The following is a 25344-nucleotide window of genomic DNA, read 5'->3' on the forward strand; positions in this document are numbered from 1 at the left end:
TCATGTTTTGGAGTAGAGATGGGTGAGTAAAACTGTAAGATCACAGTTATATGCACTAAAATCAATGAGAAAATGGCCATCTGAGCAAAAAGGGACTTAATAGATACAGATTTTTAAAAGAAACCCTGCTATATAATAGGACACAAAAATATCCTGAGTTTTCCCTTGAGAGATTGGCTGGATATGACCTAAAGGGAGTTTTCTGACTCCAGTGTCTGTGATTCACCATATAGCACGCTCAGGATTTTCTTACTGCTGGAAACAAAAAATAAACCCAACCAAAAATGACAGTCCTTTTCCATGGCTGGTTTCAGTTACCAGCCTCAGAGACACACTGTAATTGGATGCTGAGAGGAATGAAAGAGTCACTTTGAAAGACAAATTCTATTCTCGGTTCCACTGCTGCAAACTGCCACTGACATTTCTTTTTCCTGAACTGCTCTAAATTTTGTACCAGGAAGCAGAATCTGGCTCCTCACACTGGCTCCTCACGCTGAAGCCACAGTGGAGACTCCCCAGTTTGGGGCCAAAGCCCACCAGAATCGGACTTTTGTCCCAGTCCTAAGCAGATATTGCCTCTGAAATGAAATGCAGAGAACACCCAGATGTTCTTAATAAAAACCAGGACAATTTGCAGCAGATGCCCAACTAGGGTAGACTCTTTAAAAAAAGGAAACTACGTCTGCTGGAGTTTCTGTAACTGATTAAGCCACTGGCCTGGAAAAACAGATCCTGGCTCATGAGTCCAGCTCCCATGCAAGAGCACAGCAGTAGAAACAGATCCCCTCCACCACATAATTTGCAGAAGTGGAAAATGGTGTCTGAATCTCTGGGTGACATTTTATTTTTAGAGGGCAGGTGGGTAAGAAATAGCTCTTACCTGCCCTGACCTCATTTACCATTTTGCTACTCCCCAGTCATTTTCCTCACTAGAGAATGGAACAAATTCTGGAGTGGTGTGTAACCGTTTTTTGAGGGTTTAAATATTACATTGTTTATAGAAAAGAAAAAGAAGCGTGAACCAGACACAGAAGCTTATTTATTTATAGTCCATTCTATTCTGAATTAATCTGATTTGGGTACACTGATAAACTGTCCTGACTGAATTCAAGCCTTTTGTAATCTGATGAATAATGTAAATGATTGTGTTAACTAAAAATAACAAAAGTTATAATTTGCCAGTAGCAGAAGAATGTAGCTGACTTCAACCTTATGGGAAGGAGTTAAAATCAAGCTTTGTTTTCAGTCTCACATTTAGATCAGATCAGTACAAACCAATCCTTTGGTAATCACTTCCAAACTTTTACAGAGGTGATAATGCTGCAAATGCAGGTGGGACTGCTACAAGTATCTAATCTAGCATCTCATAAAAGCAAGAGAATTTCAAATAATATTCTTGCATCAAACACAAAATTGGCTGTTTAGAACAGAACAGGTCTTTAGGAAACATGTCCATCCTGACATCCTCCATCTCCTCTTGATGGAGAACTAGTGAAATGCTCACACAAGTTTTTCCTGAGGAAAACTAACAGCTGTCACTCCTCTGAAAGTTTTAATCTATCTTTTCATTTTCGTAATGACTACAATTGAAATACAACTACCAAAAGCAATTAAAGGGAACAATCCCATTGCATTAACAGCTATTTAAATTGTCTGTAATTTTTTTTTACTGGTAATAGAATCACCACTACAGCACAGAAGAGATAAACTGAACCAAGGCAGTAATTTCTCTGCTGCTTTACTCACTCCAAGCTGATTTTAAAAGTAATTGTTTTCTTTTTAATTAAACCAGGGGAATGGAAAACATACCTGACAGACATCATAGTGCTCAAAGAGGGACAGCAAACCGATATCACTGCGACTCGTGATGCCTTTCAGAATGGTGATGTTGCCATTCCCAGAGTCCAGCTCTATCACATTGTTGAAAACATTGGACACAGCTTTGCCAGTCAAAAGCAAGTTCACCAATTCCTGTTTGGGACATGTTAAAAAAACAAAAACAAAAACAAAAACAAAAACAAAACAAAAACCAAACAGTAGTTGAACATCAGCACAAGACTGATTCAGGATTGATAGAGTTACACATCTACATGACCCCTAATTTATGTGGTTGCTTTAGGTTTATGGTTAGGATCAGGATTGCTTATAAAAAGATTCCAGACATTTTGGTCAAAGTCTTCCAAAGTAAAATGAGGAAATCAGAAAATCAGGGAGTATCCTGAGTTGGGAGGGACCCGCAAGGATCATCCAGTCCCACTCCTGGCCCTACAAAGGACACCCCAATGATCCCACCCTGTCCCTCAAAGCGGTGTCCAAACACTCCTGGAGCTCTGGCAGCCCTGGGGCTGTGCCCATTCCCTGGGGAGCCTGGGCAGTGCCCAGCACCCGCTGGGGAAAAAAACCTTTGCCAGCTGTGTGCTGGACTTTTTGTCCAGAAGGATGCTGTGAGAGACAGTACTGAAAGCTTTGCTGAAGCCCAAATATTGAAGGAGTTTTCAATTTTCATCCTTCCAGAGGCAAACTGCTGATAATCGATTTACTCTCACATCCAACTCTCGAACACCTCACACAAGTCTTGGTTTTGGGGTTTTTTTTTAATGAAAACATTTTGGTTTCCCTTCTTCTCTACAATGAAAAGTATGGCATGAATGATAAAAACTCAAAGCCTGTACAGTACTGTGTGACATCTCTGTATGTGCTTAGTGATGTATTTTGTATGTTGGACATGATTTGTTAAATTATCATTATTTCTGCATGAACTAAAATCTCATTCAGTAAGACATTTACCCATATGGATCCAGATCACTAAGATACTGACATTTCTTAGAGATGATTGTTGATTATTTCCTCTCCAATGGAAGCAGGGTGTGTTAGAGGCTAAACACATGTGACGGGGGGGCATGTGCACATGTGAGCATGCCTGAAGTTCAAGAACAGAGATATGGGGTATTTTTCTTAGCTAACATCCCACCAGGGCCAGCTGGGGTGCAACAACATGAAACCAGAGCTAAGAGTGGGCTGTGCTGCAGCTGTGAACAGCTCACTATTAATAAATAACATATGGTTAGAAACAGGAGGGGAAATAACAAAGAGAAAGTTTCCAGAAAAAATACTGTGAATTACCATGCCCAAAGACATGAATAACTCTGATATGGCCAGTTTGGAATTGGTCTTAAAAATACTGCACACAAGTATAGCTCTGCATTTCTCCTGAAGGATTCCCCAGAGTTTATAGGTTCTTACAGATGTTTTTAGTATTTCTAATCCACCAGGGGTGTTCCACCACCTTCCTGAGGAACCATTGTGTGGTCACAGTACAAAAGTCCTCTAGCAACAACAGAAGAACATGAAGCTTGTCTTTGGCAGCCAGAAGGGCAATAGACAGAATCATGAAATCACTGAGGAGCTGTAGTATCAGACATGGAACCTCAGGCACCTTTCTGAAAGGGCAGGGAGGGAACACAGCAATATCTCAGCACTAAAATCAGCCACGGAGTCCAAAAGAGGCAGATCAGAGGAGTGTGAGGACATGGACACACAGGTAGAGGAACGTGCAGGCCAGAAAACCAGCCTGAAAAGCAGAACCTCTGAAAACAAAGACAACAATGTGCCAAAACATGAGGAAAAAGAATAAAGGATGAAGGAGCTTGACGTTATGGGGATAAGGGAAAACACAAAAGGAAATTGGTGGAGATTTTATAGCAGCCTTCCCATACCTAAAGGGGCTCCAAAAGAGCTGGAGAGGGACATTTCACAAGGGGATGGAGTGACAGGACAAGGGGAAATGGCCTTCAGCTGAAGGAGTGTAGGTTTAGATGGGATATTAGGAAGAAATTCTTTCCTGTGAGGATGGTGAGGCCCTGGCACAGGTTGCCCTGAGAGGATGTGGACTCCCCATCCCTGGAGATGTTCAAGAACAGGCTGGAGAGGGCTTGGAGCAACCTGAACTAGGGGAAGGTTTGGAACAAGATGAACTTTAAGGTCCCTTCCAACTTAAACCATTCTGTGATTCCTTGACTCTGGGACTTAAAAATAAGAAATGCCATCTCATCCCAGACGTCAGTTCACAGAAGAGGCACAGGACAGCCCAAAACTGTCCCTCTGACTCACCTGAGTGCAGTAGCCATGGCTGCCAATCAGGCGGTTTGTGAGCACATCGAAGTCATTGCGCACCCTGAAGAGGAAAGTACAATTATCTTTAAATACAATTAAATTTAAATGCAATTGCTTCTTTTCGTTAGGCACAACATCTCTAAATCTTACAGAAAAACAAAACCAAACTGTTTCCCAACCATAAATACAGCTCTGTATTTTCTGAGTCCTTTCAAAGTGATTTTTTACATGGCAAAAAACCATTAATATATCAACTAAACCTGTGGGAAGCAAAAGTTTGGTAGAGCTAGTCTTGAATGAAACAGCTGTAGAGGAGAAAGGAAGTCACTGTCATCACTAGGTAGAATTTTAGAAGTTAGAATTACTGCACTATTTAGGTGACAGAATCACAGAATGGTTGAGGTTGGAAGGGACCTCTGGAGATCCCTTTGTCCACCCCACCTCTGGTACCTGCAGCCAGTTCCCCAGGTCCACATCTGGATGGTTTCTGAATATCTCTAAAGAGACAGACTCCAAAATGTACCTGGGCAACATATTCCAGTACTCAGATAAGATTTTCCATTTGCTATTCCTTGTAATATATCCATACCATCTATGCACCACATTGGCCACGAAAAAAAGAAGAAAAGAAAAAAAGCCCTCCAGGTGTCCACATTTATAGTGGTGCTGTGTGACTCCCAGTGATATGTTGTGACACCAAAGAGAAAAGTCTGAAACTGCAGTACCCATAATTATGGAGTAATGTCTCCCCAAACTAAGTTCACTCTCTCCTAACTCGTGGAATTATTGAATTAGGGATTGGTTGATGGCCTAAACGATAAAGGTTGTAACTGTGGTCATTTTTTATCCTGCAGATATAATGGAATTGCAAACACTACTTTGTACATCAATAAATGTTTAATCTAGCTTTGAGGAAAAGCAATGCACTATATTCTGGGAGAGTTATGGCAATAAAATCCACAGATTAATTCTGCGGGTCATAAGGAAGCTCTTTTCCTTCAGCATAAAATATGCTGATCTCAATTGTGACTCCATCCTTATTTTGGCATTGCTACTGAGGTAGAGAGAATGCCTGAATGATCATCAGCTAAAACTCAGTTATTTTACACACATCCAGGCTTCTTATTTGACTTGGGAAATCCATCCATACAAATATCCACGTTTCTTGACAATTGGCACAATTACTTTTATTTTAAAAAGACGGTATTTTGTTTGTGACAAAGCAGGAGTTGAATTGATGTGGTCAGGGTAAAGCCAGCTGGGAATTTCCCCTTGATATTCCTACACATGCTCCATTAAAAATTTATTTATTAAGTAAAAAGCCAGGATGTTTCCTGTCTTCATCCCAAATTTAGATAATTATTTTCTCACAGGATTTCACTGAATGCCAAAATCATAATGTAACATATAATTTCAAGGTTGACAGCGCTAAAGATAAATTAAAATCATTCAAATAAAGTCATAGTCATGGAATCCCAACTCCCAAACTTTAGGTAATTATTTTCTCAGGATTTCTTTGAATGCCAAAATCAGAATGTAACATATATTTTCGAGGTTTACAGACCTAGAAGTATTTAAAATAATTCAGAAAAAGTCATAGTCATGGAATCACGTTTCCTACTTTGATAAATGCATTTTATCCCTTTTGCAAAAACATATTTTACCCCTTTTTAAAACTCTTATTTTAAAGGTAATTTACAAGTCAGTGTCAGACATAACAAAGTGCCACTGACGTCCGTTGCCGGTGTGAAATCAAAGGGAAGGCCGGGGAAAGTGTGCCCGTGACACGGAAAACTCTCTCGTGCACCACTGCAAGGCATGGATGGGATGATAAAAATCTTTGGATTTTGGCCATTTTTCAGTTTTAGCAACGGTTTCATCTCGCCAGCGCCGCGGGCAGAATGTCCAACATGCGTCAGTCGGGGACGAGGGGACATACGCCACACACAATGGCAGGAAGCTCTAATTCCATCTGTAGGCACAAACAATATGGGAGTGTGGAGGTGGATCCCAGCTCCTCCAGAAGGAGGACAACATCTGCCTTTGCAATCAGCCCTGCTGACGAGGAAAGCGACATCAGGAGCGTGGCCACGGGATTGACACCTCTGCTGAACGCGTTTGGGGCTCTTATTCCTGCCTGCCCAAGGCTCCCCAGCTTCTCTGCAGGTGTGTTTGTTGTGTTTCAGGTGCACTTCATGCACTGTAAAAACACCAGATGGTGGTAATTCCGTGGTTGGTTTTCTGCTGGGGTGTTGGAGACATTTACTGGTGATAAGCAAATCCAAAGGGTTTGTTTGTTCTGCTGTCCTAGCTATGAGATGTCAACGCAGACATAATCAATAAATCATTATCGCTAATATGACTGCCCCAGCATGGAATTTTCCATTTATAATTTTTAAATCACTTTAGAACAGAAAAAAAGCCACTCATTTTAAGCCAGGAGTCTTTTAAGTATCCCAGTGATCATCAGACAACGATTTAAGGCCTGATTCCATGAATCCCTTCTTTTTAATTTACAGCCCAATGCTCCATGTGGAGTTTTAACAGAATCACAGATCAGTACACAGACACTAAAAAGCAACAGTGCTAATGGTAAATATTCCTTTCTTGTGTTGTATTATCACTATTTTCCAGTTCATTATCCCAGCTGAAGAGTGGGGTAGGAGCATGTTGGCTGCTAGAGCAGAACAGTGGGGTTTGCCTTTCCTGGTAATATTATAAAGTCTGTTCGAGAAAAATTATTCAGGCAGAAAGCAAGATACTGATTTTTTAAATCTCCTGAATAAGGATTTTAAATCAAGCATATGCTTCATGTGCATTTTTCAGCAGAAATCATTCCCTGTGCTGATACGAATCAAAAAGTTGACAACAAGATTTTGCTAATTTCAGATCTCTTGTAAAATCTCTCAGCTTGATTTTTGGTTTTAGTTGTAATGTGTGTGATGTGGTTGATGCCTGTATGAAACCAGGGAAGAGAGAGTTTGGATTCTAATATATTTGCAAAATGGGGATGTTTTAATATGCTCATAGAACTCACATGGCAAAACTCAGCTCCATGTGCTTTATTCACTTTCTGCTGTTCTTTTAAAAAATATTTCTATTAAAGCTTTTTTTTCCCCAAAAAAAGGGTGATTGTGGGCCTTTATCCTGGGGTTTAACTGTCCTTTCATTCCTCATACAAGTGAACATTTTTTCTCACATTATTATCACACAAAATGAACATCATTATGTGGTGAAACCAAAAGATGTGTAAAGTGGCTTCAGAGAAAAGAATTAATATATAGCAACTGGAGAAATGTCCTCATGACAGAAATCACCAAAATACAGCTGGTATGAATTATACCTACATTTTCATGCTTTTTAATGCTGCTGGGTTTAGGGCAGGGATGCCTGAAAGTCCCTCCAAAAAATATCTTTATATATTATAAATTCATTTTCTCTCCATGCTCCTGTTGGTGAATCTGTGTTTATCTTCAGCCTATTTGTAACTCTTTGTTTCAAGTTATAAAAAATGTGTTTATAAAGGATGTTAAATACTGAATGTGGAGAGATGTTCTGAGCCAAGCCTTTGACTGCTTTGAATTGTCACAGCCATACTGACACAATTTGCTGACTTCCAGTTGTTATAAATCTGCCCAGAAATCAATCCACTCTGGGATATAACAAAAAAAAAAATAATCTAAGGGTTGAAGACAGATGGACAAAGCCACCATCAGACAGAAACTGTAAAGTCATTATAAACCTTAGCACTGATGGTGCATTGATGAAATAAACTTCAGTGATCCGTACAGACTCTATAAAGTTTTAGAAATGCATAAATACAAGCCCAAAATAGAAATATTTTGAACACTGCAATCTCCAATATAGCATAATCTGCAATCAGGTGAACTTTTCCTTAGTAAAAACTGAGTTCAATAAATAAGACATTTTTAAAATGCTTCACATACATTTATTCTCAGTTTATTTCCAGGAAAATTCTTGACAAGTCTTAATTAAATACTGAATACAAAAGTCCCACACAAACTGTAATAGCAGGAATAATCCCAGACTATCACAATGTGAGTTAGTTCATGCCATAGATACCGTTTGCCTTGATAACAGAACAAAATAAAATAATATAAAAGAAAAAATAGTGCATTTGAGTAAGTGCTGGCTGGTTTACAGTCCTTAACTCTGAGGCAAAGCTGCCTCAGAAAATTGGTGACCTCACTTTGTTCATGGCAACAGACAGTCACATTAACAAACACACAATTACAAGTCTATTCCCAAAATAGATTTGGGGCTGGGAGGGAGAAAAAACTCATCTTCAAGCATAAGGATTTCAAATAATTACAATGGGGATGTGGAAAATGTCAGCATGGGTGACTGCCTTATTGTCTAAATGTTCCAGAATATTTCTTTTTTTTTTAATATTGGCTTATGGCAAAGGTTTCAAATGAATGTTCAAAGAAGGGAAGAGCCTCTCAAAAAAAAAAAAAAGTAAATAGTTTGGGATTCAGACAGTGAAAGCAAGGAAGTGGCTTCATTCTTTATTTATCACTTTTGCCACATATCTGCTAATTTCACAGAGTTCTTAAAATGTACTGGGGTGCTCATGCCAGTTAATTCATCAGCTCTGCTGCCCCAGGGTGCTGATGTACTATAGGAAGAATTTATATTTCACAGGGATAGATCTGATGGGGAAAATGATTCATCTGTTGGCATATTCAACCCACTATTTTATTTTTTTTTTAAGAAATAGCCTTTCTTACTGAGTGCAAGAAATCAAGCAGATACTGAACCTGTATCTGCCTCACCATGCTGACCCTTCTGCAAACAGCTGAATACTCCAAATGTAACGAGAGTAGCCTGATGAAATTAGGACAAAATCTGACAATTTATTTGTTACTGCTACATTTTGTAGTAGAATCACACTTCTTCTTCCACACCTTTGCAGACTTTTAATCAACATACTTTATTCCCCTGAAATAAAAAGAATTAACTTCTGAAATGCTCTGGTTCGCTAAAGGAAAGGGAAAAAACAGGATTGGAAAGATGATCAATCACTTCTGGGCAGGATTCATATCACTAATTTTTATATCTAAAGATGGACACATGAATAGGCAATCACTCTGGAATTCTTTAAATTTGTGTACATGGAGAGAAACTGGTACATCCTGAAGGCAAATTAGGTGACCTTGCTCAGGTAATCTGCAGAGCAGAGGAGGAAACTACAGGAAAATTCCTTATCTCCATCTGATGAACACAAAGTCAAAGGAGCCTGCCATGGCCATTGACCTGCTAAATACCAAGCACCAGAGGGATAAATCACAAATATTCTGGTACTGCAGACAGACAGAGTTTATTTGGGTTATTTTTTAGATTAAAAGCTGAGAGGCGAGAAATAAGATTGATATAGAAATAAAAAAAAAACCCCTTCAAAAAAGACTCTTTGATTGGACAAACCCAATTAAAAGCAATGCATGAAGACTAGATTACATTTAGTTAATTTGATACAAATTTTAGCTCAACAGAATTTGAGCATTTAGATATTGCAGGATCAGAGGGATTTCTGATGGTCAGAGGAAACCATAGCTGAGAAATGGAGCAGCTTTTCTGTGGGAAGAGGCTACAGAGACCAGGACTGCTTCACTACAGCAGGACACAACTGATGGACTGCAAGAGATCTTCAAATGGTAAAGAGATGATTAAGGAACATTTCCTCACTGCTTTTCATGACATGAATTCCACAGCAATCCTTAGACTTACTGGGCAATTCAAGGCAAAAAAAGGAAAAACTCTTTCACAAAACACATTAATGCAGCAGGGAGCTCATTGCCACAGGAGGTTGTGGAGGCCAAAAGGATGAAAGGGCTTAGAAAAATTCATGGAGGACAGCTTTCATCAAGGCCTAAGGAACTCAGTGACCTGGACACAACTGCCAACTTGGAATTACTGCTGGAAACATGGAGAATATTCCAGCAGAAGGATTCTTCACTGTGCTTCTTAGAGAGTTTCCCATCTTCCCCCTATCAAACACAGGATAGCATGCTTGAAGAACCTTTCCTTGATCCTATAGGGGCAGTCTGATGGAACCAAGGGACAGTTAAACCCACAGATCTCACAATATTCCATGTTTACATCAGCCCTGGTGTGGACTGCAGTCATATCCCACACTGGGATAAAGCAGAATTGTGGGGAGGGAGAAGGGAAGATGGTGTTCTCTGTATCTGGCAGGTAAAACTCAGCCATCCCAGTTACTCTCCTGCACAGAAATCCACACTTCTTAACTGCTTTCTCAGCTTTCCATATTTTCTCAGTGGTAGCTCAGGAACCTGAAATCTGGTCATGCTTTGATGAGCTTTATTGACTCAACAGGCCATCCACTGATGCACTTTCACTCTGTACTAACACCCATCTTTAAATTAAATAACTTTTCCCTGTGTTTCCTGTTTATTTACAACCACTACCATCCCATTTTTGAGAAAATAGTTATGTCCCGCCTCAAAATTTGCTTTTTTTAAGGCTACAAAATATAAAACCCTTTTGTTCTTTTAGAATTCCTCTTTGACAAAACAGATTTCTCCTTCCCCTGGTCTGTGCTTTTCCTACACTTCTCCTGGCTTTAATGAGTGAACCCAGCCTGACATGGTGTTTCTCTGAGGACACATCAGTGCCTTGCACAATCCATTAACATTTCTTCACCTCCTAAAACTATTTATGTTGATACACCCCAAGAGCAGATCCAAGGGTATTTTTTAGTGCTGGCTCAGAGTCATTGTGTGCTCTGCTGCTCTTCAGCTCCTCATCCTGCCATTTACAGCTGATGAACCCCCCAGTACAGTAGTGAGCAGCCTCTGTTTACAAGACCTTGCAGTTTCTGTAGTGAAAATAAATTCTTTTTTATTGCCCTCATCATGAGGCTGAGCCAACTCTTTTTTACAGCAGATTTGTTCTTCTCTGTATTGACAGGGCCTTTCAGCTTTTCAGTCACCAGGTCACTTCATTAGCACACCACTCCCTTTTTCCAGCATCATTGTAAGGAATAAAACATTTTTAATCCCAGACTGATCATTGACAAACTCCATCAGTCACCTTCCCCGTGCTAACAACTCTTTTCTGAGTCTCTCTCTTTTAGCACCTTTACAGTTCTTAAAAGATGTGTTATTTTCACATCAGCAAACGATTTTTCATTTGACATACCAAATAAAAATCTCTTATTAGGTCTCCATTAACTAATTTTATTCGATTTTTTTTTTTTTGAGTTTAACTAACAGTTCTCCATTCAGTCCTATAATTGCAAGTCAAGTTACTCTATATTTAAATAAGGCATGACAAAAGTAAGCTTTTAGGATCAGGTCCATTCATAAAGTCTGGAAGCAAGAGAGAGCTTGAAAGCACTGAATAAATTTAGGAATGAGGTGTAGGTACAAAGCTACCTGGTTTCTTTTTCTCTTCTTCTTGTGTAGCCATCATTTTTTCAGGTAAAATTCTACCTCCCACAAACTTAGTTCAGTTATTATGCATGAATCCCAATTAGCCATGCTGACTCTGCACTGTGTTCCCCTCCTTCCTAAAAGGCAGAACACTAATTCAGACTTGGAGCATTCTTTACATTATTCCTGGTATCAGCCACCTCCACTCTACACACACCCCCCTCACATATTTTCCTGATATCTTTGTATTAATATGATAAGGAAATCACTTGTTGTTTCATTTCCTCAGGTCTGACCTCACCTGAACCACATTTTTTCTCCATTTTCCAACACCAGCACTCAGACCACTAATGACAGAGAAGGTTGTTGCTCACCACACTTTTTCATTCCTCTGCACTATTTTAAGAAGTCAGAAAACTCCCCAGGGAACGAGCTAATCATCTTCCTTCTCTGCAGTATTGTTCCTCAGCTCTATGATTTATCCTGACCTGTTCCACAAGGAGCTGGATGTCTCAGGGGAGCAATCTGGATTTATTCCCACAGGTGATCTTTCTGCTGCACATCCACACCAAATTTGCTGTCACTCAGTCTCTAGTCCACTTCTGTGAATGCAGCTGGTGACAGCTTCCTGAATTTCCTTACCAGGGGGACAAGAGTCACATGTCTCAATTATCAGTGCAAACTCCACGTTTTCCCCCCTTTCTTATTTTTGTCATTGTTTTCCAATTCCCCAATCCCTTACCTATCAAGGTAACAAACAGAACCAGCATAACAACCTCTTTGTCTTCTTCATTCTTCCCTTTTTTTCTGAGTGGAGCCTCATTTTTTCACCTTTCTCTACCACTAACCTTTGCTCCTTGTCCTCCAGTGTAGCAAACATCCTCAAACCTAATTCAACCTTTCCTCTTCTTTGCCTCTGTGGTCACGTTTCCACCTGGGTCACACTCCTAATCTACAATGTTAAATAGCTTCCTTATATTCACATTTTATTTGGCAAATCCTACACATTTCCCTTTAGTGAGACCTTACTCTCCTTTCCTGTATCTTGTCTTCAAAACCCCCTTTTCCCACCACCTTGTGTCCCTGGGTCCTCTCTCTCTCAAGCATTAGAAGGTGACATTTCACACACCAGTATGTTCCACTGCCTATCCCCTCTGGAAAGCACATAAATCTCAGAGCTTCAAATCGTGGTCTCACATCCTCCCACAAATACTGCCAGGGCTGTGCCACTGATTGTCCCCATATTCTTGCCTTTCTTTGAAGGAAAAACATTAAACTCAAGCAAACTCCCCTCTTTATTACCTTTTAGCAGCTGCAAGCTGTGCTTCATCAAGGCTCTGCATTTATTAATTCATTAATGTTGCAAGCAACTCCTGCCCAGTGAACACTCCGGCTACAAGGGCCTCTGTCCAATTCCCACAACAGAACTTCAAAGGCAGGGAAGATCCTGAAAATCAGGAATTGCATGCAGCCCATCGAGCAGGAGGCACAGAAGTTCACTCACCCCAACAAAAAAGGGCTCAATTCTTCCCTACCAAGGTCTGGATCCCACAAAGTCTTTCCTATTTGCTCCTCCCACTGTTCCTGAAATCTAACCTGCTTCCTTCACGTCGCAAAATCCCAAGTAGCTTTTGGAGACCTCTGAGATCCTCAAGTATTTTTTTTTTTTTCACTTGTGTCCAGCTCCTTGTTTTTTAGCACTGTAACATAATTGACAGCAGTTTCCCCTCAAAACCAGCAGCTTCCCTGTCTTTTTCAAGGACCAAAAGCTGTAAAAAACACGGTGACATCTATTACATAACTGCAAGCCCTGAGTGAAAACTGCTCACAGACACAACTTCCCCAGCTACTGGTCTCCCAGGCACTCTCAAGTGGAGGGGAAACTACCTCTAGAGAGGTTTTCCCAGAAAACTGGCTCACGGAAAAATGTACTTCCATCAAGAGCTGAGAGTGCCCCGTGTGATTGGATCTTTCACACAAAGTTGGAATTGGAATTTTAGCCCTGGCCCAGCCAAATGGACACTTCACAGAAGCTAAACAGCATGAGGAGAGAAGGTGCATTTCAGGGGAACTCCAAATTAGAGATTGGCTCTGGGACAGGAAAAGGTGTCAGCAAAGGAAAGCGGACTGAGGGTGGGGGATCCTTTGTTCCACCCACAGCCCATCAGCCAGCAGAGCACCACTTTCCTTTTCAATGTCCTGCATGACTGGAAGACATTTAAGGTCAGGTAATGTGTCAGAATTGGGGTTATTTACAGTAAATGATACAGAAGGGATATAGGAAATACTACAGGAAAAAATGGTTTGATAGGGATTACTGCAGTGATGATCACTGCCTGTTACACATCTCAATAAAAACTTCTCTCGCTGAGTAAAGGCAGACAGAACTGTTCAAAATCTTTTAAAAATAGTAAAAATGGTTTGCCAATGGATCAAAAGAGGAAGATTCTTGGAATAGTGTCTGCAACCAGACAAATGATTACAGAAGTAAACCCAAGATGATAAAAAGATACATTTGACCATGGTAAAGAGCATAATAATGGGCAGCATTTAACATGATTTGGTGCTTCTGTGTGTTTATGTCAAGGATGGATTAGGATGGCAGATTAAGGAGATTTAACTTCCCCAGTTAGGTAGAATAGTACCACAGGAATGAAGAGTAAGTGCTCAAGTGCACAGAACAACATCACTTTAATCATTTGATTCCCTCGAGTGAAAAATTGTTCATTAACAGATTTTGGAGAATGAGGTGAATTGGTAATAATCAAGGACAGAGCTACCAGGTGTAAGAAATCCTAGACTGATAAGGAGTCGTAATGTGATTTATTCAATTTAATAACAACTGCCTTGTGAAATAAATAAACTAAATAAACACACAAAACAACCAACTCCAAACAAACAAAATTCCCCAACACCAAAATGGGAACAGCACAGACAATTCTGGAACAGGTCTGAACACCCTTTCCTGGAGCAGTAAGGACTACAGGAGTGTAGTTAATAGAGTTGTGGGAGCACAACAAGGAAGATGTTGACATGTATTTTCCAAGGTTTTATGAGCAGCCAACCTTAATGAAGTACACAGCCTCCTCTTGACTTGCAGAATCAGTGTTCTTTTTTATTTTTCCCACAGCTAAAGCCATTGTTTTACTTATTCTCATAGAAACACTTCAGAGAAAACATGGAAAAGACAGCCAGTGACCAATCCTGACCAGAGAGTGACACGTGACCTGATATCAGTAACTGATAAAAGTACCCCCAAGTCGACAGAAGTTATGCACACAGGGGCATTTTGAGGTGTGAGCAACACAATGAGCCTGTGTTTCAGATCAGGCTCTGTGCATTGGCTCCAGGTAGCCTGAAAATGGCAATACACTGCTTTTCCACAGAGGGATTCGACCCAAGGAATTTTCTCGTTCCACGTTTTCTTTGCTCCAGTGTAGCAATCTAGTAGTGATGCTTTCATGCTGTAAGGTTATTGCAGTGATTAGGAAAAATGTGCAAACAGATGGTTGCTGAGGAGCTGGAATTTAAGGAAAGCTGAGGATCCAGTGAGAGGATCCAAAGGCACCACATCCCACTCCAGGAATGGCTTTGCATGAGCAAGCACAGCGAGGAAGGTGCCAAGGGTTGGGAGAGGATGAGGCAGCATCCAGCAGGGAAAGCTGTGCTGCAGTTCCACTGCAGGTTGGAAATTCAGTCAGACTGTGGGCATCACTCAAGCTGTCATTAAAATCACTCCTGAATATTCACAACTTTCCTACACTCAGTGGTGAGGCTCAGTGGGGGCTTGCAGCCCAGCTTTGAGCTCATTCTCTCTCCCACAAGCATGGAAAATATCCTGTAGCTCTCATCAGCGTGAAGGTTCCAGTACATATCTTGCACACTCAGAAAAATTAGTCCCCTGAGCTGCTATAATATAATTATTTTTTAAATTTTTCACTGGCTGTTTAAAAAAGAAAAAAAAAAAATTAAAAAAAGAGGTTACAATTGTTAGGGCCCAGCATTCCTTCCTGTACCAGAAGCAACAACGCGTTCTCAGCAACTTCCTCAGGAATTCTCACTCCTCTCTGGCCATTTGTTATCAGTTCAGGCAGTGATGATCATTAGCACTCGGAGCATGAAAAACTCATTACCCAAAATCTACAAAGCAGTGAAAACTCCTGCATTTCCTGGCATGCATCCCCACGAAATAAAAATACTTAAGATTGCCAGTGATTCTGGAACAACTGCCCAACAGAGCTGGCTGAAAGCTGGAATTTCCATTTGTGAGGGAAAACCTGTAACAATGTAAAAATTATGGAGCTGGACCAAAAAAGCACCAGCAGCAGCAGCAGCAGCAAACATCAAGGCAGAACAAAATAGGGGACACGGAGATAACATCGAGGCCAGGGGGTTTAGGGATACTGGAGCTTGCACCTTCCAGGAATGGCTCTAAATTTGCTTGAACCTCTTGATACTTTTGGCCTCCTCATCTCCCAGTATTGAAAGTGACTTATGCTGTGGGAAAAAAAACCCCAGAACTGTGGCTTGTTTTAACATCAAAGTCCGACTGTTTCCCTGAGAGCACCCAAGTTTTTGGACTCTGAGGGAAAACCTTATCATGGGTGCCTGAATTTTTATTACTTCCAAGTTATTCCTCTTCATTGGTGAAGAAAAAGGACTTTTTTAATCTGTCCAAATTAAAGGGAAACTTCATTTTTCTCTTCCACTTTGCTCCAGTATTAATGTGACTTTACTGGCCTGGGGAGACAGGACTACATGCAAGATAAAATATGCAAGATCATATATTTATATAAAGCCATTAATGTGTTTTTATTCTGTTCTCAACTCCCAACATATGATTTATCTTCTGTCTATCACAGAAAATTGAACTGATGTGTTCAGATAATTGAATTTCTAGTGGTGGTGCCAGAATTTCTCTCCTTTTTTTATAACAGCCTATTTAAAGCCCATGGCTAGGTGAGGATAGTTGAGACTGTTCTCATCACGTATAATGCTCTGCATTATTGACATTTAATCTCCCATTTTTCATTGACCTGTCACTATGAAACAGATTCCATTTCACGACTTGATATTTATAGTGTAAAATTTCTTCAGGAGTAGGTTATTTAGATTTTCTCACTTTAGAGGGGAGATAACCAAGCACTCCTGGAGATGATTTATATCGTTCTAAGCTAGACACCCAAAGTAAGTCAAATTAATCATGATTTCTTTCTGGTTTTTTGAGTATAAAAAGGGCCTAGATGCAAATGTTTCCATAGAAAGTAAATAAATCACAGAATCCTGGAATGGTTTTGGTTGGAAGGGACCTGAAAGCTCATCCAGACCCACCCCTGCCAGATGCAGGGACACCTTCCACTAGCCCAGGTTGCTCCAAGCCCCGTTCAACCTGGCCTTGGGCACTTCCAGGAATGGGGAGCCCACAACCTCTCTGGGCAATAAAGATCATTAAGATAAATAATCACACTCAAAATAGGAAAACATCTAAGTGCTGCCAACTCCCCAATTAAAGTTAAATAATCTTTTTTTTTCCTCACACAAAAATACAGACAACTGAAACTTCCATGGAGTTTTTTTTTGTACAAAAACCTGATTTTCTGTTAAAAAAAAACCCAAAAATCTGGGACAGAACAATCCCAGGGAGATCCCTTACTGGCTGAAAATTCCATTATCTAAACCAGCTCTTATTTGCCTTCAGCTGCTCATCCAGAACTATGCCAGTTATGTAAATAATTGCTTACCATGCTGGTAACACTCTCTGAATGGTACATATTTCTTGAGGGTATCAGCACTGACTTACTTGTCTTGATATTCCTAATATCCTAAGAGAAGCACTGTGACATAGGCAGCTAAATCGATTGCTGAGGATTACATAAACAAAATTCAGTTTGCACTTCTAAAAAAAAAAAATTATGCCAAGGTCTAAAACCACTTTCCATTGTGTTTAAAGACAGAAAAAATCTTGTTTCTTGTAAGCAAAAGATAGGTACCAGCTCAGTGTCTCACACAGTACAAGCTAGAGGAGTAACAGTACTTTAAAATGAAGTTTTGTGAGAAAATCATGACAATTCCTCAAAATAGAGCTGCACTTCATAAACTGTTCTGACATTCTGGATCAGATCTGTAACAATATTTAGATAGCTTAAAATGCAAACAGGCACCATAAGGAATTGTCATGCTCACTTTAGACACTGCTCCCCCAAATAAAAACACAGATGATTGATTGGCCTTGTCATAATCCATCTGTTAGGAACTGGGAGGTGATGAGGGAGAATATATCCTTGCTTTTATTATTAAAGAATATTTATCATTTTATAGGAAGCAAAGCAGGGCAGACAGCAGCAATTATGGACCTACCAAATGCCAAACAGATCATTACTTGCACAAATACCTTTACTAGTCTGAACCTCTCTGTTGTAACCAGCTCAGAAAAATGAGAATAAATGGCATATGCCTTGGAATTATCACATCATTTGTGTTAGAGTACAAAAGCAGAGCCAAGCCAAAGGCTGAAGTGTTACTACAAGCAATAGAAAGGAATAAATTACAATAAAACCAAAAGAACTCAATCTGGAAACACTTGCTGGGATCCCAGCAGGTGAGCAACTGATTGTGGATCTCAAATTTGGACTAAGTTGCTGTTTCTTGTCAAGACAATGCAGAGCTGTAAGAAATAAAAGCTTCCATAAACCAGACTCGTGCTGCTTTCAAGTGCAGCTGCTCTCTCTGTGTCACCTGTCCTTGCAAACTGCCCGGGAGCAGCTTCCCCTTGCTCCTGGGGATTTTCACAGGAGTGGAGCTTGATTAAACCAAGGAAGCCTTCCTATTCCAACCCACTGACACTCACAGCATCACAGCAACACCTTCAGTCTGTATAAAAGCACAGTTAAGTGCCTGGGCAAGCCCCAAGTTTTTAAAGAGGTTATGATGACTTTCCATGGGTTAGAGTTCAGAATATTCATTACAGCAATAAACTGAGACCAGATTTGCCACACATTACTTACAACTACCTAAAAATGAGCTGCCTAACCCATTTTTTTTTCTAGCTTTTCCTTATCACTATCACTGGCAGAGAGACTGGGGCATCACAGGGAAGTTATTCCCCCCTACCTAAGATGCCTCAAATGTGAAATAAGTAACCCTCTAAATAAGTCTTGCTTAAACTGACAAGGTAGGGAGCACAGAAAAGTACCTCAGATATGATAGATACCTAAAGTTTAGATGTAGTATTCGATTATCAGATGTGGTGGACTGATCACTAAAATAGATATATATAGATATATATATACATGTTCACACACACAAGTGTGTGTATACAAGAAAAGCCAAGATTAGGTGAGTCAATCTGCATCACTCCCCCGTATTTATCAGAGCAAACACCACAATGGGTTAAAAAGGCCAGAGATTTAAGCACCCCATGGATTTTTTCTCACTTTTCACAGCTCACTTTGCTCTGCAGTTTAGGAAACAAGGCTAGAGAGGCACTCACAGGTTGATGGATCTTGATAAGATGACAGACACAGTCAGGAGGATGCACCCATAGGGACCAATTTCAAACTGGAAAAGAAAAGGTGTTATTTTGGTGTTTGTTTGTTTGTTTGTCTAGGATTCTGGTGCTATTTTGTTTGTTGTGTATATATTTTTTGCCCAATCCTCCAGAAATGCAAATGGAACTGAAGGCAGAAGGAACTGCTGTGATTTATGCTAAAACTGAATTTGTTGCTGTGCTTGTTAAAATGCAAGACATGTCCATACAGAGTTTGAAACTGTTCAGAACACATTGGGTGAGACTAACAGACACAGAAAGTCTGGCAGCTGAACCATCATTTGTTTAATTAATATATAATTAAGCACAGTACCTGGTGGATATTCTGCTGTAGAAATAGGACCAGATCCTCGTATCTCGTGGCACTGTGAAGTATCAGCTGGGAACAAAAGCAAGAAGGAAAAAAGGGGACTTAAAAAACAGCAACTCATTTTTATATCCTGAAAGCTGAAACAAAGTAGCCAAAACTTTCAAACTGCCTGGAAAGATCTGACCTGACAAAAGGAAATAAAGATCTAACGAAATCTACCCCTTACTGCGGTCATTTGGCATTGAATTGTATCTCAGCACCCCGTATATTCTGAATTTTTCAATGCTGCTTCTTGGTGTTTTAAAGCTTGTTGAAGAGACCTTTTGACTCAATTTTAAGCATTGTTTATGCAATGAGAAACAATTCCTAGAACAGAGGAATACTGAAGGTGTACAAGACACAGGATGGGCAAGAAGCTCAGGGGTTTGTACCTATAGGGTGAGGCATTTATGCTACTCAGAGAATTGAGTACTCCTATTTAACATGAATTCCAGGAGAGCTCCCAGATCCAGGCCCTGACTTCAATATTCTTTGCCTGTTTTTCCATCTTCAGATTTTGAGACATCCATTCCCCTTTTAGGAGGCCAACAGCATTTCCTCCAACCACTGAAGCCTGGCTGATGGCACCACTGCTTGCAAAGCCATCTGAAAGCCTCAGATGGAAACAAGGAATAACTGGAAAGTGTTCTGCCATTTGGAGCTCCTGGAGAGGGAAAAAAAGGCAAAAATTCTGTGTAAGACAAGAAGAAAATAGTGCCTTTTCATGCCCATGGTCAATTGGAGGGGGGCACATTCATTTTTACTGTGTATCATTAAAAACAGGCAGAGTTTTTAGGTTTGGAAGGTAAATGGGACAAAAAGGGATTTCGGAGAGCCCAACTTCCCACAGCCACTGGGACAAGTCAGAGCCAGGCAGGCTGTGGGATTTTATTTCCTGTTGGGTTTTGGATCATGACTAATTTAACAGAACAGATTTTAAAACGTTAGGAGAGCAATGGAAATCAGATTCACTGAACTAAAGCAGGGAAAGCAAGAAAGAGGATCTGGAGAACAGGAGTCACACAGAGCCTTACAGTTTCTAGGATTCCATCTGCCTTGTATTTTCCTGTGGGAGTGAACTGCTGTCTTCCTGATGGCCTGAAGGGGATATTCGGATGAAACTCACATTAAAAGGAAGAAAATGGCATTAAAGAGGAATCAACATGTTAAATGAGCTGAATGATGAGCCAAAGATTTGCATTATTATTATTTTTAATGATTTTTAAAAAAGAGATTTCTTGTAAATACGTTCATATTACAAATCAAACCTCTATCAGTGAAACAAACACTTTATCTGTGCTGTGCTCGCTCAGTCTAACATGATTACAAGTTTCTCCACACAGAAAGAGGATAAATATAAATTTAAGATGTTAATGACAGTTTTTATTGAAAAATATTTTTAGAGCAATGACATTCAAACAAGCAGAACATATGTAAAATACCACAGAGGAAGCAGTTTTGAGATGTAAAATATGTGAAATATCATTTGAAAGGTCTTTGAATTTGCTGCTTCTATTTCAGGTTTAAGGATTTCTGTGTCCCAAAGCCTCTCTGCTGCTTTTTTGCTATATTAAATCTCTAAAAGACATTAATTATGCTCACAAAACCAAACTCACTTAAAAATATCCTTTAGGTTCCAGTGCAGCCAAAGCCAGGGATCTAGAAGTTGGAGGTTTTGTGAACAAGCAGCCTACTTGCACTGCATAAACTAAGCAGGCAAATACAGCAAAAGGAACTTAATTCCAGCCATAATGGAATATCCTGCAACATAGGAGCAGAATGCTGCATCTGGAAAAAAAATAACTCTTGCTGAAAACATTTTGGAGGATTCCTACATTCAATTACATCCACAGGATCCTCCACAGCAACTTCAAAGTGTTTTGTCTACTCTGTGCCAGCTACTGGGGCAGCAGAAACCACATTTTGCATTTCTCCTAAGGCTGTTTTAGGGGGCATAAATGCAGCTTACAAGGCTTTTATATTGTGAATTATGTAGATTTGGGACAGATAGAGGTGTAAGAGCAGTGTGCAGTGACTAAAAGGGCTTGTCCTACTCACAGTGCCACGAGGGCTTTCTCGTGGCCCCCCGCACGCCACAGAATGTCAGCGAGAGCCAAGGAGAGGCACTTGGTCCTGTGAGCTTCTGAGGGCTGGAGGCAACTGCAGTCCAGGAAATAAAGGAGAGAGACAAGCACCAAAATTTGAGGGCAAACAGATTCATGGCAGGTTTGTCCCTAAAAGAACAAAAGCATCTTTAGAGACAATTTTGTACTGATTAATAACAAGGCTCCAGTGAGTTGCCTCAGAAAAATCATCATTTGGGTACCTCAGTTCTTCTACAGATGGGAAAGAGACAACCTGGATGGCCACAAATCCTGTGAGTTGAAGAGGGAGCTGGTATTGTCACTGGGGAGACATTCCAGGTGTGAAGGTACAGCTGGATCCCCCCCTTTCTCTGGGAATCAAGCAGCAGAGTGAGCGGCCACAAGAGCACCCACTGCACACCCTGCACTGAGACTTCTCAGCACCCCCAGAGCTCTCGAGGAGGAGATGCAACTGATGTCACCACTGGGCTTCCTGGAACCACTCTCTGAGGAGAAACCTCATTTTAGGCATTTCAGAGGACCCTGAAGATAATCAGACCCAGTGAACAGAGCTGTAGGGAGAACAACTCTGTCTTTAGATTGCTGCAGAACAAACTGGGCACACTGGGTGGGTCTCCTCTGAAGTCAGAAGGACTCAGGACTAATTCACCAAGGTCAAGTGTTAACAGCTCTGTGCTGCTTTTTGGGGGCCTGGATGAGTTTTTGTTGCTCCTAATAATGGTTAACCTGCTGATATGGGCACTTAAGCAGCTGCAAGCTTGCTATGTCTCTGTGTTCTGTGACACTGCTGCTGTCATACAGGTGGATTTAAGTGATGAAATGCACATCTCTTCTTCTAGGAGATCATTACGTAATCTGGTGTCTGATTTACAAAAAATAATTAAAATGAAACTGTTTTTATCATTAAAAGCAATGGACGAAAATCAAGAGAAGACCAAATAAGGTAGGGTCAACAACAGGAACTGGTTATGCACAGATCTGTTATCACACCCTGATCTTCTAAAAGAAAGAGCTGTTCTTTCACAGAACATATTTTTAATTGCTTGGACAAAAAAGCAGGTAAATGTTTCAGGGAACCATACCACATTGTCAAATAATGGACAAGAGAAGCTACCTCATCCTTAAATCTGTAATAAAACTTTCAATATTCTCCAACAGAATTGTTTTATGTTTTAAATATAATCTTTAGTTTCTAAAGGCATTCATACTTCATTTCTTTCTGAAGTTTTTACTTCTTAACCCTTTTAAACAAATCTACACCATAATGTTTTTACCCACTACTCCACTTTCTCCAAAGTACCATCAGCAATAAACACAGGGCTTGCATTTTCTTAAAGAAGGTGTGCCCCAAAGTCAGGACCTCAAACATTACAGGACCAGGAAGCTAAAAATCACAAAATGGGAAAACTGGCAGAATTTAGAATAAACCAAATATTCATGAGATTGAAGAAGTGGCCAAAAGATCCCATGCCACTGGGGAGAACCTAACTGGAGTTTTCTCTGGTGGCTTCAAGAATGGCACTCTTTGAAATTCAGATTTTATCCGTTTTAGAGTGTTACCAGCACGGGAGAAGAGGACAAAACCTGTTCCCAGTGTTTGAGTAAAAGATCTAATAATTCAAAAGACTAAACAAGAAACACCAATCATCAAAAAAATTAAACAGCTTTTCAAGTTCAATGTCTGCCTTGAATGTAACATTCACTTAGAGAACGTTTCCCTCTCTGAAGGATGTGAGATATGGGAAATAATTGGTGAGAGTTTTCAAGTGAAAAAAAAAATATAATCACAACTTTCTCTTATCTCTGCCTGCGTTCTAATACAGACACCCAGAAGTCTATGGGAATCACAACTAATTTATGTGTCTGAGAGAGACAGCAGAGGAAGAAGGAGACATGATAATTATTTCTTGAATGTGAAAGAAGCCTGAAATCAAACACTTCACGTGAAGTGGTTGATAATTTGAAAATCCAGGTTAGAATTAGAAAGGAGTATTTATCCTCTTATTTCAAGCTTTGAGACTTCCCTTTCTTTCTCCCTGACTCAAAGTTTCTGCCCATGGCAAACACAGCATAAGGAAAGTTATGTTTATCTCATGAATAAAAAACAAAAATCTTTTAAAACCATGTGGACAATAAGAGGGGAAAAACAGGAGAGGGAAATTCTGCCAAGTAAACAGGATGGGCTGGAGCTGGCACAAGTTGGGACACACAGTTTAGACAACCTGGCCTCCATCCACTTCTTTGGGTGCCACACAATTTTATTTCATTTCTGATCTCTGAACCATGCTGCAAGAGGAAAATTACCATCTCTGTTTTTACTAAGGATGACCTGAGACACAAAGGGACCAAGGAGCAGATGATCAAAGGCCGTCCTCAAAGCTGAAAGAAATTCTTGGTTTTCGCAACCAGAAATAATTCTTCTGTGGAGATCCCTGGTCATAAAACCTAAGTATGTACCGAGCTTCTTGCAAGGAAGTTTCTGAGGTTTTCCTTTTATGCAGGCAAGAACCTTGAGGAGTCTGCCCTCATTATAATCTGAATTAGAATCCTAAAGTTTTGCAGGGTAATTTCTGTCACTTCCCATCCTGGATGCTGAAGACAAATAATGATGCTCTACAGGTACCTTTTTCTTTCCAATATTGATGAAAAACAGCCCAAACGGTGAATTTACATTAAGTGGAAGCCAGACAACACTACGGAATATCAACAGAGACCACAGCATTTTCTTACACAGTTCCAAGCAGAAAAATGGGTGTTTAAGGCCAAAATTTAATACACGAGGAACATTTTTATGTTGTAAGGTAATGAAGTTCAAGAAAGATCTCAGCATGAAAGCTTCTCTTCAGACTAAATCGAGGTCAGACTAATGGAGGTCACAAATAAAACAAGGTGGTGGCAGCACAACCCAGCAAAATAATTTTCCCTATTTAACATTCTGTTCCTTTAAGGCACAGGGAAGCTTTGTGGAATTTTTCTTTTGTAATGGACTTAATTTCGTATTGAAAACAAAAGGTAAATACATGAAAGCTGGTAATAAAGTCATTTTTGAGGCATTATTTTCCAGAATTTAATTCAATAACCCTTGTTCCTTTAGCAGTGTGACAAGTACATTATTATTATTGTAGCAGTCCAAGCAATTTCCTTGTCAGTAGCAACACTTAACAAAATTCCTTTAAAGCAAGTAGAAAATACACAGCATATAAATTCAAATTCCATTAAGGAGTTTAAACATGGATGATCAAATACAGTCACAAGGAAAAAAAATTGTTATAACTTCAATTTTTCAACCCTGTTGAGATTCTTAGTGTCAGACACTGGATGAACTTCATGCTCTTTCAAACCTTGATTACTTTTTTGTTTGAAATCAGATTTCCATGAAGACCTCGAGGCTAAATAATTTTCATTGGCCTCAATTCAAGCTGTTGGGTTTTTGCAGAGGTTCTTGGGTTAATCAGAAGCAATTACACCAATAAGACACCAACTTCTACATTCCTACAGTTCAGTGGGAAGTAAACACAAGTAAATCAGATACTGCTTTCTTTCTCTCTCTCTGAGACAAAAAGAAGTTCAGCAAGTTCAAACTCAAAAGGCTCCTGAGTGGCTGCAGCAGAGAAATAAAATTTTTTTACTCCTGTAGGGAAAAATTTGTGAAATTCCCTGACTTACCGGGGGTCTCTGTTCCTGTTGCTGTCTGCAAAGATCAGCTGCTGCAGGACACAGGCTTGGACTGCAGCCAGAACTCCACATGGGCCACCCTGGGGGGAAAATGGGACACTCCATGAGCAAAAAACTGGATAAATGCTGGGGGAAACCTCT

The 25344-nt window shown here is 40.1% G+C and overlaps 1 protein-coding gene across 1 annotated transcript in view; it reads right to left on the minus strand.

The window, feature by feature from the left end:
• Positions 1-25344, minus strand: part of MINDY4 (MINDY lysine 48 deubiquitinase 4) — a gene marked incomplete at both ends in the record, with an annotated part of 63623 nt that overhangs the window by 16136 nt on the left and 22143 nt on the right. The window contains 7 exons of the mRNA XM_082296189.1: positions 1810-1971; positions 4111-4174; positions 19018-19085; positions 19388-19453; positions 20458-20521; positions 21482-21583; positions 25195-25283. Coding sequence (XP_082152315.1) covers positions 1810-1971; positions 4111-4174; positions 19018-19085; positions 19388-19453; positions 20458-20521; positions 21482-21583; positions 25195-25283 — 615 coding nt within the window. The remainder of the gene's footprint in view (positions 1-1809; positions 1972-4110; positions 4175-19017; positions 19086-19387; positions 19454-20457; positions 20522-21481; positions 21584-25194; positions 25284-25344) is intronic.

Source organism: Coloeus monedula, assembly GCF_965178545.1.
Source record: "Coloeus monedula genome assembly, chromosome: 1".
NCBI lineage: Eukaryota > Metazoa > Chordata > Aves > Passeriformes > Corvidae > Coloeus > Coloeus monedula.